The following is a 16,333-nucleotide window of genomic DNA, read 5'->3' on the forward strand; positions in this document are numbered from 1 at the left end:
TTTTGCCTATTTTACTTAGAATGCTAAGATGAGAAGTGTGGAGAGAATAGGTGAAAAATTTTATGGTTTAAAAAAAAACCCAAACTTTATTGAGGGAGGGTTAATTAAATTGAGGTTTGGAGCCAATGATACTTGAGATTATCTATTGATTTCACTTATACATTGGATGTCTCCCCTGTTAACACATGTAATCAGAATTTGCCTGAAAAGATAACTTTCCGTCTGTGCTTTTCAGCCAGACATTTCCACCTTGTATTCACTGCTAATTGCTTAATTACTTAGCCTAGTAGACATCCCTATATGTTCTGGATTACTAGCAATTTCAGGTGGTTGTATAAAGTGTTGATTTTATTAATTGTCCTGTCTGTTCAGTGTAGGATATGCAATTTAGTTGGAAAGTAAATTGATAAGGTGGTGTGTGTGTGTGTGTGTGTGTGTGTGTGTGTGTGTGTCTGTGTAGGATAAGTTGTATTTTTTTTCTAGTATTTACCTGCAAGAGTTGAACTATGGTAAGGTTGTTGTAGACTTCTTTTGCATGTGCTATAATACTGGAACTTCTATTTGGAATTCATAGGAATTAAGTGATGGAGATGACTCCCCTGAAATTAGCCTACTCTCAGGTGCTGTTATTACAAGTTATGGTACAGTAAAAGTAAAGAAAAAATCATCAGAGAATATGGAGGGATCCAGTGTATTGTCAGAGTCTCTAAAGACAGTCACATTACCTTCAAGAGAAATCAAGGGAGAAGATATTCCCTGTGAAATGTTGATGCCCACAATAGAAGACTCTTCAGGATTTTCAGAAAGTATTCTGGGTGAATACCCATTTATAGTGAATGAATTTGAAACTAGAGAGTTGTTGAAACCCCTGAGTGATTTGGGGAGTCCCAAATCAATGTCACCTTTAGATCATTTGCTGATCTGTCAGGAAGATGGTCTGTCAGAAGACATGCAAGAAAACGAGAAAAACGATGCATTACCAGCTGAGCTGCTGACAGCCCTGAACACATTGTCGGAATCTATGGTGGAGTCCATCTGCCAAAGAATGGAAAGAGGCAGTGGGCCCTGTGCTGAGGATGAGTGCTTAGGAACAGAGCCCAGCATTTCTCAGACAGATGATGATTGTACACAAATAGCAGGAATGAATTTTGAATTTCAGCATTCTGTTCAGCCATTTGGACAAGGTCCCAAGTTAACTGAGCCTTTGTTTAAGGATATAACAATGCAGCAAGTAAGTACAAGTTTTAATCCTTTAAATTTACTTTTTATAGAAGTTAAAGTAGTAAGCCCTTGATTAAACATTGACTCTAAGCTAAATTAAATTAAAACCATCCGCTACTAAATACCATTACCCCTACAGGGCCATTGTCATACTGTCTCTCATCTGTTGGAAGAAAGATGCTTGTTATAAGCTTCTCAGCCAAAGGTCTTTCTTCATTGACCGTAAATGAGTCTGACCTAAGTAGAAATTCAGGAAGAGAATAGAGGAAGTTTTCTTCCCAACACATCTGTGAGGACTTATTGCTTACTTTCTCCTGGATAGGAATAGAAGAATTTATGATCAGGATTTTCTCCTGTGAGCTCGAAAAGACATTAACTTGTGTATTTTGTGTAATGTGTATTTTCGGATGTGGAATAGAGATAAACTAGCCTACACCATCTCTGGGAAACAGAGTAATAGTTATTTGTATAATTTCCCATGGAGTTAATAGGTTCAAGATTGGTTTAGATCAGGGCTTCTTAAACTTTTTACACTTACAACCCCTTTTTGCCTGAGAAATTTTTATATAACCCAGGGTATATAGATATATAAAATAGGTATACATAATCTTTTACTATTGCCAAATTTTTGTGACCTCCCTACATTGTTATGCAACCCCATATGGGGTTGTGACCCATAATTTAAGAAGGTAGGGTTTAGATGAATTCATGGATGACAGAGCCATAATAGAGAAGGAAAGAAAGCATGGCATAGAGGTTAGAACACTGGAATTGGGATCAGAAGACTTGCGTTTGAATCCTAGCTCTGATACTTATAACCTGTATAACCTCAGGCATGTCACTGAACCTCCCAGGCCTCAGTGTCCTCATCCATAAAATGAGAGGTTAGGCTAGAAGGTCTCTTAAGGCCCTTTCTAGGTTTAAGTATGATTCTGAGTTCTACATGTAATGTCATGATTTGCTGTTGAGGAGACACAGATCACACTTTAGAGTCAGAATCAGGAAAGTATCTACTCTTAAATAAAGAGTGTCTCTTTATGAGAATGTCTCTCACATAAAGCAGCTTGTGATGCTACTGTTAGAATTAAAATCTGAGATTGGACGAACTTTTGATCTCATGTATTATAGGAGCAGTTCTTGAACATTTTGGTTTCAGGATACTGTTCCACTCTTTAAAACTATTGAGAACTCTAAAGGACTTTTGTTTATGTGGATTTTAGCTATTGATATTTACCATATTAGAAATTAACACATAAATTAAAAATATTTATCAATTCATTTAAATTATAATAATAAAATCGTTGCATGTTACAATATTTTTATGGACAATAACTGTTTTCTAAAATAACATTTAATGAGAATAGGGGAATTTTTACATGTTTTTATAAGTCTCTTTAATGTTTGGCTTAATAGAAGACAGCTGGATTCTCATAGCTGTTTCTGCATTCAATCTATTACAATTTGATGTTTGGTGAAAGTATGTGAAGAAAATCTGGTCTTTCAAAGATATGTAGTTGGAAAAGGGAAAAGTATTTTACTAATCAAATAGTGTCTTATATTTTTATGGAAATAGTTTTGATCTTGAAGACCACCTAAAAGGATCTTTTGAGGATCCTTCATGGATCCTCAGACTATACTTTGCTAACCTTTGTATTACAGCATTTAGTATGGTCTACTTATGTGTCTCTGGATGAAGCAGTTCTCTTTTTTCACTTGCCCATTTTATCCCTTCAGGTTGATGCTGTATAATGTTAAAGGAATGTAGAGTAACCCTACTTTCACCCATTCATTCCTTTTGAAATTTAAGATCATTGTTATGATTATCTTACCCTAAGCTTTTTTTCTGAAATTTTAAAATGTACATCATGGGGGGCAGCTAGGTGACATAGTGGATAAAGCACCAGCTCTGAATTCAGGAGGACCTGAGTTCAAATCTGGCCTCAGACACTTGACACTTACCAGCTGTGTGACCCTGGGCAACCCCCACTGCCTCACAAAAAAATTTTAAAATGTACATAATGTATTGACACAATGTTTTGCAACATAATTGTATTTTTAAGTACATCTGTGCAATGCTTTTTCTTTGTTTTTTGTTTTTGTTTTTGTTTTTTTTGCAGGGCAGTGAGGGTTAAGTGACTTGCCCAGGGTCATACAGCTAGTAAGTATCAAGTGTCTGAGGCCAGATTTGAACTCAGGTCCTCCTGAATCCAGGGCTGGTGCTTTATCCACTGCGCCACCGAGCTGCCCCCAAATGCTTTTTTTTGTAAAGAGCATTTTATTTTTATTCCTAACAGGGGAACCCCAATTATCCCTGTTTTCTTACATCTTTTTTTTTTTTTTTTTAGTGAGGCAATTGGGGTTAAGTGACTTGCCCAGGGTCACACAGCTAGTAAGTGTTAAGTGTCTGAGGCCGGATTTGAACTCAGGTACTCCTGACTCCAGGGCTGGTGCTCTTATCCACTGCACCATCTAGCTGCCCGTATCCCTGTTTTCTTTCAAGATTTTCTTTAAAAATTTCCAGCTTTATTTATGTTGGTGTCTCTTTTCTTCTTTAGGATAAAGAAGATCCAAATTCATCTGAACGGGAAACCATAGCACATCAAAATATTGCTTGCTTTAATGGGCTTAGTAAAGAGGGGGATTTAAATTCCATGGAAACTAATACTGTCATGGAAAATTCATATATGTTAAGGAGATCAGCCAGACTGAAAACAGTAAGAGCAGGAGCTACCCTGAAGAATATAGATGAGGCATATAAAATGCCAGAAGAGATTCTACAGAAAACAGACAGTACACTCCCAACTGAACATTTCAGGTATGCCGCGAAATTATGGTTTGGGGGGGGGCGGGGAGGTTTATGGGGTTTTTTTTATTTCACCTAGGCACTGGGTCAGTTTTGCAGATAACTGTCCTTGAGGAGAAAGACATTTTTGGGTGGGTCCAGAGTAAAACAACATCTTTTTATTTATTTTTCCTATTTATGTTGTTATTCAGAGTGTAGCCTAGAGTAGTATATCTATCTAGGTCTAGGTCTAGGTCTAGGTCTAGGTCTAGGTCTAGGTCGAGAGAAAGAGAGAGAGAAAGTGGGCCTCAAAGCCAGAAAGACCTCTGTTCTAGTCCTGACTCTGAACATAATGACCATGTGACCTTAGCAAGTCACTTAGCCTCTTTGTGCTCTAGGCCACTTTTTTTTTTTCATTTTTCAAATATTTTATTTTTTTCCAATTACATGTAAACTATTTTTAACATTCTTTTTTTTTTCATTTTAAGTTTCAAATTCTCTCTTTTATTCCTTTCCCTCCCCCCTCATTGAGGAAAACAAAAACCAATTTGATATAGGCTATATATGTACAGTCTTGCAAAAATATTTCCATATTAGTCATGTTGTAAAAGCAAACACAGATTCCCCCCAAACCCAAGAAAAATAAAGTATTTTTAAAAAGTATGATTCAGTATCATTCAGACTCTGTCAGTTCTTTCTTTGGAAGTGTATAGCATTTTTCATCATGAGTCCTTTGGAATTATTTTAGCTCATTGGATGTCTTAGAATAGCTAAAGTCATTCATAGCTGATCATCCTTACAATATTGCTATTACAGTGTATAATGGTCTCCTGGTTCTGCTCATTTCATTTTGCATCAGTTCACATAAGTCTTTCTGGGTTTTTCTGAAAGCATTCTGCTCGTCATTTCTTACAGCTTAATAGTATTCCATCACAATCATATTCCACAACATGTCCAGCCATTCCCCAATTGATGGGCATTCCTTCAATTTCAAATTCTTTGCCACTGGAAAAAGAGCTGCTATGAATATTTTTGTACATAGTTTCATTACAACTCCACCAACAGTGCATCAGTGTTCAAATTTTCCCACAGATGATGTGCAAATTTAGAGGACATCTCCATACCAAATGTTCACATGGACTATTTGTACCTAACCTGTGGTAGAGCCTTCTAAGCTCATCTTGGTCTGATCAGCCACAGCCTGACACATTGTACATTGAGCTTGTGATGTCATTTTGGTACTCTTCAAGTATGAAGGACAATGATTAAGTATCCCAACTTTCCCAAATCCCTTCCAGCATTTGTCATTTTCTTTTTTTATTTTCTGTTATATTAGCCAATCTGATAGAGATGAGTTAGTACCAAAGAGTTGTTTTAATTTCCATTTCTTTTACCGATAGTGATTTGGGGAATTTTTTCATATGATTATAGATATCTTTGATTTCTTCAACTGAAAAGTGCCTGTTCTTATCCCTTTTTTTTTGTTTTTTGTTTTTGTTGGTTGGTTGGTTGGGATTTTTTGTTTTGTTTTTGTTTTTTGGGGTTTTTTGTGGGGCAGTGAGGGTTAAGTGACTTGCCCAGGGTCACACAGTAAGTGTCAAGTGCCTGAGGCCAGATTTGAACTCAGGTCCTGCTGAATCCAAGGCCAGTGCTTTATCTACTCCACCACCTAGCTGCCCCCTGTTCATATCTTTTTTTTCCTTTACCCTAATTTTTCTTTCTTTTTAGCATTAACAAACATTTATTTTATTTTCCATTTACATGTAAGGGTAGTTTTCAACATTCATTTTCATAAGATTTAGAATTCCACATTTTTCTCCCTCCCTCCCTTTCCTCCCCCCTCCACAAGATTGCAATGAGGTTATATATGTACAATCCACAAGTGTTCTTTTTATCAGTTCTTTCTATAGGGGTGCATAGTAAGCTTCCTCATTAGTTCCTTGGGATTGTCTTGGATCATTGCACTGCTGAGAGTAGTTAAGTCATTCACAATTGCTCATTGAACAACACTGCTGTCACTATGCACAATGTCCTCTCAGCTCTGCTCACTTCACTATACATCGATGTTCATTAGTCTTTCAAGGTTTTTCGGGGATCATCCTGTTTGTCATTTCCTGTAGCACACAAGACCATTCCACTACAATCATATAACACAGGTTTTTCCATCATTCCTCAATTGATGGACATTCCCTTGATTTTCAATTCTTAGCCTCCACCAAGAGTTGCTATAAATATTTCTTGTACAATTTTTCCCCCTTTTCTCTTTTTCATGATTACTATTGTTAACTTTTTCCTTTCCATCCTAGTCCCTTCCCCATGATATTTATTCTATTATCCATCTTCTTTCATCCTATCACTCTTCAAAAAGGATTTGCTTCTGTCTGTCCCCTCCCCCACTCTGCCCTTCCTTCTTTTACCCCTCTCTCTTTATCTCCTTCCCCTCCTATTTTCCTGCAGGGTTAGAGAGATTACTCCACCCAATTGAGTGTGTACATTATTCCCTCCTTGAGCCAATTCTAATGAGATTGAGGTCTTTGAGCTAATTTTGATGAGTGTTAGGCTCATTTACTGCCCAGATTAAATAGATTACTCCACCCGGTTAGGTGTGTCTGTTAGTCCCTCCTTGAGGCAGCTCTGATGAGTTTAAGATCTTTGAGCCTTTTCTGATGAGTGTAAAATCCATTTACTGCCCTGATCCTCTCCCATCTCTTCCCCCACTCCATAAGCCTTTTCCTGTTTCTTTCATGTAGGATTTCACTACTGCCCTTCCCCCTCCCCCAGTGAATTCCCTTCACCCCTCAATTTAACTCTAAAGATGTCATCACCTAGCTAAGTGACACAGTGGACAAAGCATCACCCCTGGACCCAGGGGGATCCCAGCCAAAACCTGGCCTCAGACACAAGACAGTCGCCCTCTGTATGACCCCAGGTATATCCCCCAGCTCCAATTTTTTTATGGTTCTCTAGGGTCTTGTATTTGAAAGTCAAATTTGCCATTCAGTTCAGGTCTTTTCATCACAAATATCTGAAAGTCGTCGTTTTCATTAAAGTCCCATTTTTTCCACTGAAAGATAATGCTGAGTTTTGCTGGGTAGGTGATTCTTGATTGTAATCCCATTTCCTTTGCCCTTTGGAATATCATATTCCATGCCCTCCAGTCCTTTAATGTAGAAGCTGCTAGATCTTGTGCTATCCTGACTGGGGCTCCATAGTACTTGAATTCTTTCTTTTTGGCAGCTTGCAATATTTTCTCCTTGACCTGAGAGCTCTGGAATTTGGCTATAATATTCCTAGGAGTTTTCCTTTTGGGATCTCTTTCTGGAGGTGATTGGTGGATTCTTTCAATTTCTGTTTTAGCTTCTTCTTCTAGAATTTCAGGGCAGTTTTCCCTGAGAATATCTTGGAAGATGGTATCTAAGCTCTTTCCTTGATCAGGGTTTTCAGGTAGACCAATAATTTTCAAATTATCTCTCCTGAACCTATTTTCCAGGTCGGCAATTTTTCCCAGAAGATATTTCACATTGCCCTCTATTTTCTTATTCATTTGGATTTGCTTTATTATGTCTTGGTTTCTCATAAACTCACTAGCTTCCATTTGGTCAATCCTAATTCTTAGGCAATTATTTTCATCAGAGAGCTTTTGTACCTCCTTTTCCATTTGACTTTTCAAGCTGTTGACTTTTTTCTCATGTCTTTCCTGCATCACCCTCATTTCTCTTTCCATTTTTTCCTCTACCTCTCGAATTTTATCTTCAAAGTCCTTTTTGAGCACCTCTGTGTCCTGAGACCAATTCATATTTTTCTTGGAAGCTTTAGATATAGGGGTCCTGATGTTGACATATTCCTCAGAGGGTGCCCCTTGGTCTTCCTTCTTTTTTTTTTTTTTTTAAAGTTTATTACAATGTACAATAGACTAAGATGACACAATCTTGACTGCAGGTGGCAACAGATGTTGAAGTAGGAAATGCAGATGTCACAAAGCAAGAAAGAAACCAAAAGGAATCACCATCTTATCTACACAGGAATGTCTACTTTTTGCCAGATTTCTTAATTCCACCACTGGCAAGTGGTCCCTTCCCAGCAGCTTTTGCTTTTAACTCTTCCAGTTTTTTCTGTTCTTCTTTTTGTTTTTGTTTGAAAGCTATATCTTCCTCATCCATTTCCTTGGTTTGCTTCTTGGGCTGTTTCAGAGGCTTCTTCTTACCACCCTCGCGACCCGACATCGTGCAAGCTGCTCGGCTTCCCCAACGGTCTTCCTTCTTACTGAAGAAACTTTCTATGGTCCTAACCTTTCTCTGTCTGCTCATCTTGCCTTTCTTTTACTAGACTTTTAGCTCCTTAAAGTGGGGCACTGTTTGCAGGCTGCAGTATCCCAAGCTTAAGAAGTCCCAGGTGGTATGATTTAAGGAGAATCAGGTTCTTCCCTCACCCAGCCTGTTTCCTGGTCCTAGATGACCCCAGACCAACTTGCCAATCAACTAGCTTTGTGTGTTGTGGTTGTTAGCTCTGACAAGCCTGTGCCCCTCCCCAACCTGGGCCACTGCTACTGGAGCCTACCTCCTGGTTCTCAGTAGGGGTGCAAAAGCCAAGTTCTGCCTTAGCACCAGCATAGACCCCTGTAGTCTCCCCCCTGCCCAAGGCTCAGCCCACTCACCAGACTGTGAGCTTAGTCCCAGACGACACTGGTGCTTCAGCTGATTTAGAGGCTCTGGGGGTCTGCTTCTCTGGGGAGGCCTTCCTGGGACTGGATCTGTGTCAGGGTGACTGTGGGGTTGGGCTCAAATTCTGTATCAGCACAGCAGCTCCCTCCTTCTGACCTTCCAAGCCGTTCTTGGTTAGAAGATGAGTTCAGCACATTCTTCTGTGAGTTTTGTTGCTCCGGGCATTTTCCTATGGTGTTATTTGGATGTTTTTTGGAGTGATCATGTCATGAGTTTGAGAGCTCACTGCCTTTCCTCTGCCATCTTGGCTCCGCCCTGGAAGTTGTTCATATTGTTTTGACTATCAATTGGGGAATGACTTCCATTTTTATAAATTTGACTCAGTTCTATATATATTTGAGAAATGAGGCCTTTATCAGAGAAACCTGCTATAAAAATTTGTTTTCAGTTGCTCACTTTTCCTTCTAATCTTGACTTCATTGATTTTATTTGTGCAAAACCTTTTTTAATTGAATGAAATAAAAATTATCCATTTTATATATCATAATCCTATCTCCTATTTGGTCATAAATTCTTCCCTTATCCATAGATCTGACAGGTAGATTAATCCATGCTTCCCTAATTTGCTTTATGTTTAAATCTTGTACCATCTTTGACTTTATCTTGGTATAGTGTGAGATGTTGGTTTATATTGAATTTATTCCAAAAAGCTTTCCAGTTTTTCCAATAGTTTTTGTTAAATAGTGAGCTCTTGTCCCAAAAGCTTGGATCTTTGGGTTTATGAAACACTTGATTACTATGGTCAATTACTACTATATATTGTGTACCTAATCTGCTCCACTATTCCACCACTCCATTAGCCAGTACTAGATTGTTTTGATGATTACTACTTTGTGATTCAGTTTGAGATATGGCTAAGTCACCTTCCCTTACATTTCCCCCCATTAATTCCATTGATATTCTTGACCTTTTGTTCTTCCAGATGAATTGTGTTATTTTTTCTGGCTCTATAAAATAATTTTTGGTAGTTTGGCATGACACTGGATAAATTAATTTAGGTAGAATTGTCATTTTTATTCTATTGGCCTGGCCTACCCATGAGCAATTAATATTTTTTCTAGTTGTTTAGATCTGACTTTGTGTGAAATGTCTTTTATAATTGTGTTCATATAGTTCCTTGGTTTGTCTTGGCAGGTAGATTCCTTGGCAGGTATTTTATATTGTCTACCATTATTTTTGAAACATGATCTCTTGCTGTTGGATTTTGTTGGTAATATATAGAAATGCTAATGATTTGTGTGGGATTATTTTATATCCTGCAACTTTGCTAAAGTTATTTCAACTAGTTGATTCTCTAGGATTCTCTATACCATCATATCATCTGCAAAGAGTGATAGTTTTGGGGCGGCTAGGTGGCACAGTGGATAAAGCACTGGCCCTGGATTCAGGAGTACCTGAGTTCAAATCCGGATTTCAGACACTTGCCACTTACTAGCTGTGTGATGCTGGGAAAGTCACTTAACCCCCATTGCCCCGCAAAAAAAAAAAGTGATAGTTTTGTTTCTTCATTGCCTATTCCAATTCCTTCAATTTCTTTTTCTTCTCTTATTGCTATAGCTAGCATTTCTAGTATAAAATTGTGTAATAGGAGTGAAAATGTGCATCTTTGCTTCATCTCTAATCTTATTGGGAAAGCTTCTATCTTATTCTCGTGACAAATAATGCTTGCTGGTAGTTTTAGATATATTTTACTTATCATTGTCAGGAGAGCTCCATTTATCCCTATGCTCTATAGTGTTTTAAATAGGAATGTGTGTTGTATTTTGACAAAATTTTTTTCTGCATCTATTGAGATAATCATATGATTTCTGTTTTTTTTATTGATGTGATGTGTTTTGCTGACAGTTTTACTAATATTGAACCAGCCCTGTATTCCTGGTATAATTCCATCTGATTGTACTATATGATCTTTGTTATATATTGCTGTAATTTCCTTGTTAGTATTTTATTTAAATTTTTATCAGTATTCATTTGGAAAATTAGTCTATAGTTTTCTTTCCCTGTTTTTGTTCTTCCTTATCATAGTCAACTTATACCTGTGCCCTCTGTTTATATATACTCCTTCTATCTTCCCTAATAATGATAAACTTTTTAGTAGTTACAAGTATCCTTCCATGTAGGAATGTGTTTAGCCACTTTCTTATGATTTTTCTTTCATGTTTACCTTTATGCTTCTCTTGAGTTTTATATTTGAAAGTCAAATTTTCTATTCAGCTCTGATCTTTTTATCAGGAATATTTCAAAGTCCCCAATTTCATTCAATGTCCATGTCCCTCCCTAAAATATTATACTCAGTTTTATTGGATAGGTGATTCTTGGTTCTGATTCTTGGTTCTAATCCTAGTTCCTCTGCCCTCTGGAATATCATATTCGAAGCTTTGTAATTCTTAACAGAGAAGCCACTAAATTTGGTGTTATCCTGATTGTGGCTCCATGTTATTTAAACAGTTTCTGTCTAGCTGCTTACAGTAGTTTCTTCTTGACCTGGGAGATGTGGAATTTGGCCGTAATATTTCTGGGAGTATTCATTTTGGGATCTGTTTCAGGTGCTTATTGTTGGATTCTTTTGATTTCCATGATTTCATGATTCTTGAAATATGATGTCTAGGTTCTGTTTTTGATCATGACTTTCTCTCCTTGTCCAATTTTCTAGGTCAGTTGTTTTTTCAATGAGATATTTCACATTTTATATTTTATTCTATTTTTTCATTCTTTTGGTTTTGTTTTATTGTTTCTTGATGTCTCATAAGGTCATTAGCTTCTGTTTACCCAGTTGTAATTTTTAAGGAATTATTTTCTTCAGTGAGCTTTTGTACCTCCTTTTCCATTTGGCCAGTTCTACTTTTTAAAGAGTTCCTTTCTTTAAAAAAAAAAATTTTAATTTTGGGGGGGCAGGGCAATGAGGGTTAAGTGTCTTGTCCAGGGTCACACAGCTAGTAAGTGTCAAGTATCTGAGACTGGATTTGAACTCAGGTTCTCCTGAATCCAGGGCCAGTGCTTTATCCACTGTGCCACCTAGCTGCCCCTAAGAGTTCCTTTCTGCAGTGAATTTTTGTACCTCTTTTTCTATTCAGCCAGTTCTGCTTTTTAGGGAGTGGTTCTCTTCAGTGGATTTTTGTGCCTCTTTTATCATTTGGCCTGTTCTATTTTTTAAGTTATTATTTTCTTCAGGGTCTTTTTGTTGTTGTTGTTGTTATATTTTGTGCCTCCTTTACCAAGCTGTTGACTCTTTTTCATGATTTTCTTGCATCACTCACATTTCTTTTCCCAATTTTTCTTCTACCTCTCTTATTTGATTTTTTTTTGGTGGGGCCATGAGGGTTAAGTGACTTTCCCAGGGTCACATACCTAGTAAGTGTTAAGTGTCTGAGGCCAGCTTTGAACTCAGGTCCTCCTGAATCCAGGGCCAGTGCTTTATCCACTGCACCACCTATCTGCCCCATTTCTTATTTGATTTAAAAAATCCTTTTTGAGCCTTTCTGGGGCCCAAGACCAATTCACACTTTTCTTTGAGGCTTTGCATATAGCTGCTTTGATTTCATGATCTTCTTCTGAGTTTGTGTTTTGATCTTCCCTGTCACCATAATAGCTATCTATTGTAAAGGTTCTTTTTTTGTTATTGTTTGCTCTTTCTTTCTAGCTTATTTCTTGATTTTTAACCTTACGTTAAAATTTGGATTTTCTCCTAGAGTGGAGAAGGCACTGTTCTATGCTGTTTTCAGAGTTAACTCTGGGGGTCTGCAGTCTCTCAGTTCTTCCGTAGTTGTATGATCTAAGGAGAGGTGTGGTCACTGCTATCCTGGCCTGTGGTTTTATCTGTGAGCAACCACAAGCATTCTTTTCTGCCCTGGAACTTCAACCAGAATCCCCACACGTGCTAGTGCTTCTCCTTTCCCTGGACTGCAACTTGACCATATATGGGCAATGCAACAGAGTCCTGATCTGATCGCCAACAAAGGGTCCTCTTTAATCTTCTTGGGGGGCAGCTAGGTGGTTCAGTGGATAAAGCACTGGCCCTGGATTCAGAAGGACCTGAGTTCAAATCTGGCCTCAGACACTTGACACTTACTAGCTGTGTGACCCTGAGCAAATCACTTAACCCTCATTGCCTCGCAAAAAACCCAAAAAAACCAAAACAAAAAACTAAAACAATCTTCTTGTCAGTTGTCCAAACCTCTTACTGTCTGTGGGCTGAAAACTTTGGAAAGGCCACTGCTAGTTCGGTCACGCCAAGGCCTGCTGCCTTATCTGTACTCCATTCTCATCTTAGCAAGACAGACTTTACCTGCCAATCTTTCAAGTTGTTTTAGGCTGAAAAATTGTTTCACTCCATCTTTTTGTTGGTTCTGCTGCTCCAGATTTTGTTTTGAGGTGTTACTTTAAAGTTGTTTGAAGGTGAATTTGGGAAAGTTCAGGTGAATCCCTGCATTTACTCTGCCCTCTTGGCTCTTCCCTCTCCAGGATTAATCTAGGCCACTTTCTAAGACTAAAGTTGCAGAGGAGGTGCTGAGTTGCTTTAGGAGAAGGAATTCCTGATTATCCCAGGTTATCTTTATGTTGAGATTCCTGCTGATGCTTTTTTGTACTCCACATTGCAGACAGAATGGCCTATTTTCATTGAGAATGGAGCTTTAGAACAAATGATAACACAGAAAAGTAAACTTCTACCCTTGGTAGATGAATCCCACCTAGTCAAGGGGGTTGAAAAATACCTATAATTTTGTGGACAGAGACAAGACAGCTATAGGATATATATAGGAATCTTAGGAAGACTATGCTTTCTGAGAGATTCCTTCCTGCCTTCTTGTTCTTTTTTTTTTTTTTTTTTGCAGGCAATGGGGGTTAAGTGACTTGCCCAGGGTCACACAGCTAGTAAGTGTCAAGTGTCTGAGGCTGGATTTGAACTCAGGTACTCCTGACTCCAGGGCTGGTGCTTTAACCACTGCGCCATCTAGCTGCCCCTAGGTTTTTGGGGTTTTTTTTTGTTTTTTTGGATTTTTGCATCCTGCCTTGTTCTTTTTTTTTCTTTTAATTAATAAAGTATTTTTTTTTCCGTTACATGTAAAGATAGTTCTCATCTTTTGTTTATACAAGCTTTACAATTTCAGATTTTTTTTCCCTCCCTCCCCTCCCTTCCCCCTCCCCTAGACAGCAGGTAATCTGATATAGGTGTTATATATATATACACACTGTAATGATTGGAATGATGCCACCTACTGGAGACTTGCTGTGGGAAAGCTCCACTATGAGGAAATGCCTCAGAGGCATTGTGGCTTTTCCTTGGCGTCAGGAAATGACGTTTGCTCATGGGTGCTGTCTATCAAGGCTACCAGCCAATCAACTTGAGGAGCCTCCTATTTTCTGGGAGGAGACAGGAAGGAGGAAAGGGAGCCTACCCGGAGAGCGCTGGGGCTTTTGGGATCCTGACTTGGTAGTGGTGGCGGCAGAGGACTTCACAGGAAATTTGAGGAAAGATAGGAATGCCAGGCTGTTGAAATTCTGTTTCTCAATCTTTTTCTATTTTCCAATAAACCCTTAAAAACCTAAACTCGTTTTTTTAGTGATTTTAGTCAGTTTCCCCCCAAAACTGGGGGAACAGATTAGAATCCACATTTAGAATCTTAAATTACACAATACACACACATATGTATATATGTACACATAATAACATTAATCCTATTTCTGCATTAGTCATGTTATGAGAAAAAATCAGAGCACTGATGAAAAACCTCAAAATAGAAAAAAACAACAGCACCAAAAACAAAAGAAATAGTATGGTTCATTCAGCATCTGTACTCCACAGTTCTTTTTTTTTTTTCTTGGATTTGGAGATCCTCTTCCATCATGAGTTCCCTGGAACTCTTCTGTACCATTGCATTGGTGAGAAGAATATAGTCCATCACAGTAGATCAACACTCAACGTTGACGATACTGTGTACAATGTTCTTCTGGTTCTGCTCATCTCACTCATCATCAGCTCCTGCAAGACCCTCCAGGTTTCTCTGAACTCCTCCTGCTCATCATTTCTTACAGCACAATAGTATTCCATTGTATTCATATGCCACAACTTGTCTGGCCATTCCCCAATTGATGGGCACCCCCTCAACTTCCAATTCCTTGCCACCACTTAAAGAGCAGCTATAAATATTTTTGTACATGTGGGTCCCTTTCCCCCTTCCATGATTTCTTTGGGAAAAAGACCCAAAAGTGGTATTGCTAGGTCAAAGGGTATGCATAGCTTTATAGCCCTTTGGGCATAATTCCAAATTGCTCTCCAGAATGGTTGGATCAGTTCACAGCTCCACCAACAATGAATTAGTGTTCCAGTTTTCCCACAGCTTCTCCAACATTTATTATTTTCCTTTTTTGTCATTTTAGCCAATCTGATAGGTGTCAGGTGGTACCTCAGAGTTGTTTTAATTTGTATCTCTCTAATCATCAGAGATTGAGAGCATTTTTTCATATGGGAATAGATAGCTTTGTTTTCTTCATCAGAAAACTGCCTGTTCATATCCTTTGACCATTTCTCAATTGGGGAATGACTTGGATTCTTATAAATTTGATTTAGTTCCCTATATATTTTAAAGATGAGGCCTTTATCAGAAGTACTGGCCACAAAAATTGTTTCCCAGCTTTCTGCCTCCCTTCTAATTTTGGATGCATTGCTTCTGTTTGTACAAAAATTTTTTAATTTAATGTAATCAAAATCGTCCATTTTGCATTTTATAATATACTCTATTTCTTGTTTGGTCATAAACTGTTTTCCTTTCCAAAGGTCTGATAGGTAGACTATTCCTTTCTCTCCTAATTTACCTATGGTATCACCTCTTATGTCTAAATCGTGTATCCATTTTGACCTTATTTTAGTATAAGGTGTAAGATGTTGGTCTATGCCTAATTTCTGCCATACTATCTTCCAGTTTTCCCAGAAGTTTTTGTCAAATACTGAGTTCCTATCCCAGAAGCTGGAGTCTTTGGGTTTATCAAACACTACATTACTAGTGTCATTTACTACTGCATTTCCTGAGCCTAACCTATTCCATTGATCTACCACTCTATTTTTTAGCCAGTACCAGATAGTTTTGATGACTGCCGCTTTATAGTAAAGCTCCAGGTTTGGTACCGCTAACCCACCTTTCCGTGAATTTTTTTTCATTATTTCCCTGGATATTCTTGATTTTTTGTTTTTCCAGATGAATTTTGTTATTATTTTTTCTAGCTCTATAAAATAATTTTTAGGTAGTCTGATTGGTATGGCACTGAATAAGTAAATTAATTTAGGCAGTATTGTCATTTTTACTATATTAGCTCTGCCTATCCATGAGCAATTGATATCTTTCCAATTATTTAGGTCTGATTTGATTTGTGTGAAGAGTGTTTGGTAGTTGTGTACATAGAGTTCCTGGCTCCCAAGTATTTTATATTATCTACTGTTACTTTAAAATGGAATATCTCTTTCTATCTCTTGCTGCTGGACTTTGTTGGTCATGTATAGAAATGCTGATGATTTATGTGGATTTATTTTATATCCTGCTACTTTGCTAAAGTTGTTAATTGTTTCAAGCAGTTTTTTTTTTTTTTTGCAGGGCAGTGGGGTTTAAGTGACTTG

At 37.9% G+C, this 16,333-nt stretch overlaps 2 protein-coding genes across 2 annotated transcripts in view; one reads left to right on the top strand and one right to left on the bottom strand.

The window, feature by feature from the left end:
- The window catches only part of ANKRD31 (ankyrin repeat domain 31), a 202,828-nt gene that overhangs the window by 29,691 nt on the left and 156,804 nt on the right, over positions 1 to 16,333 (top strand). The window contains exons 7-8 of the mRNA XM_043975961.1: positions 575 to 1,231; positions 3,777 to 4,036. Of these exons, the coding sequence (XP_043831896.1) occupies positions 575 to 1,231; positions 3,777 to 4,036 (917 nt within the window). The remainder of the gene's footprint in view (positions 1 to 574; positions 1,232 to 3,776; positions 4,037 to 16,333) is intronic.
- LOC122734849 (translation machinery-associated protein 7) lies at positions 7,901 to 8,245 on the bottom strand. The gene has a single exon (XM_043975962.1). It carries the CDS (start codon positions 8,224 to 8,226, stop codon positions 8,032 to 8,034), a length of 195 nt encoding a protein of 64 aa, XP_043831897.1. The 5' UTR covers positions 8,227 to 8,245; the 3' UTR covers positions 7,901 to 8,031.

Source organism: Dromiciops gliroides, chromosome 1 (assembly GCF_019393635.1).
Source record: "Dromiciops gliroides isolate mDroGli1 chromosome 1, mDroGli1.pri, whole genome shotgun sequence".
NCBI lineage: Eukaryota > Metazoa > Chordata > Mammalia > Microbiotheria > Microbiotheriidae > Dromiciops > Dromiciops gliroides.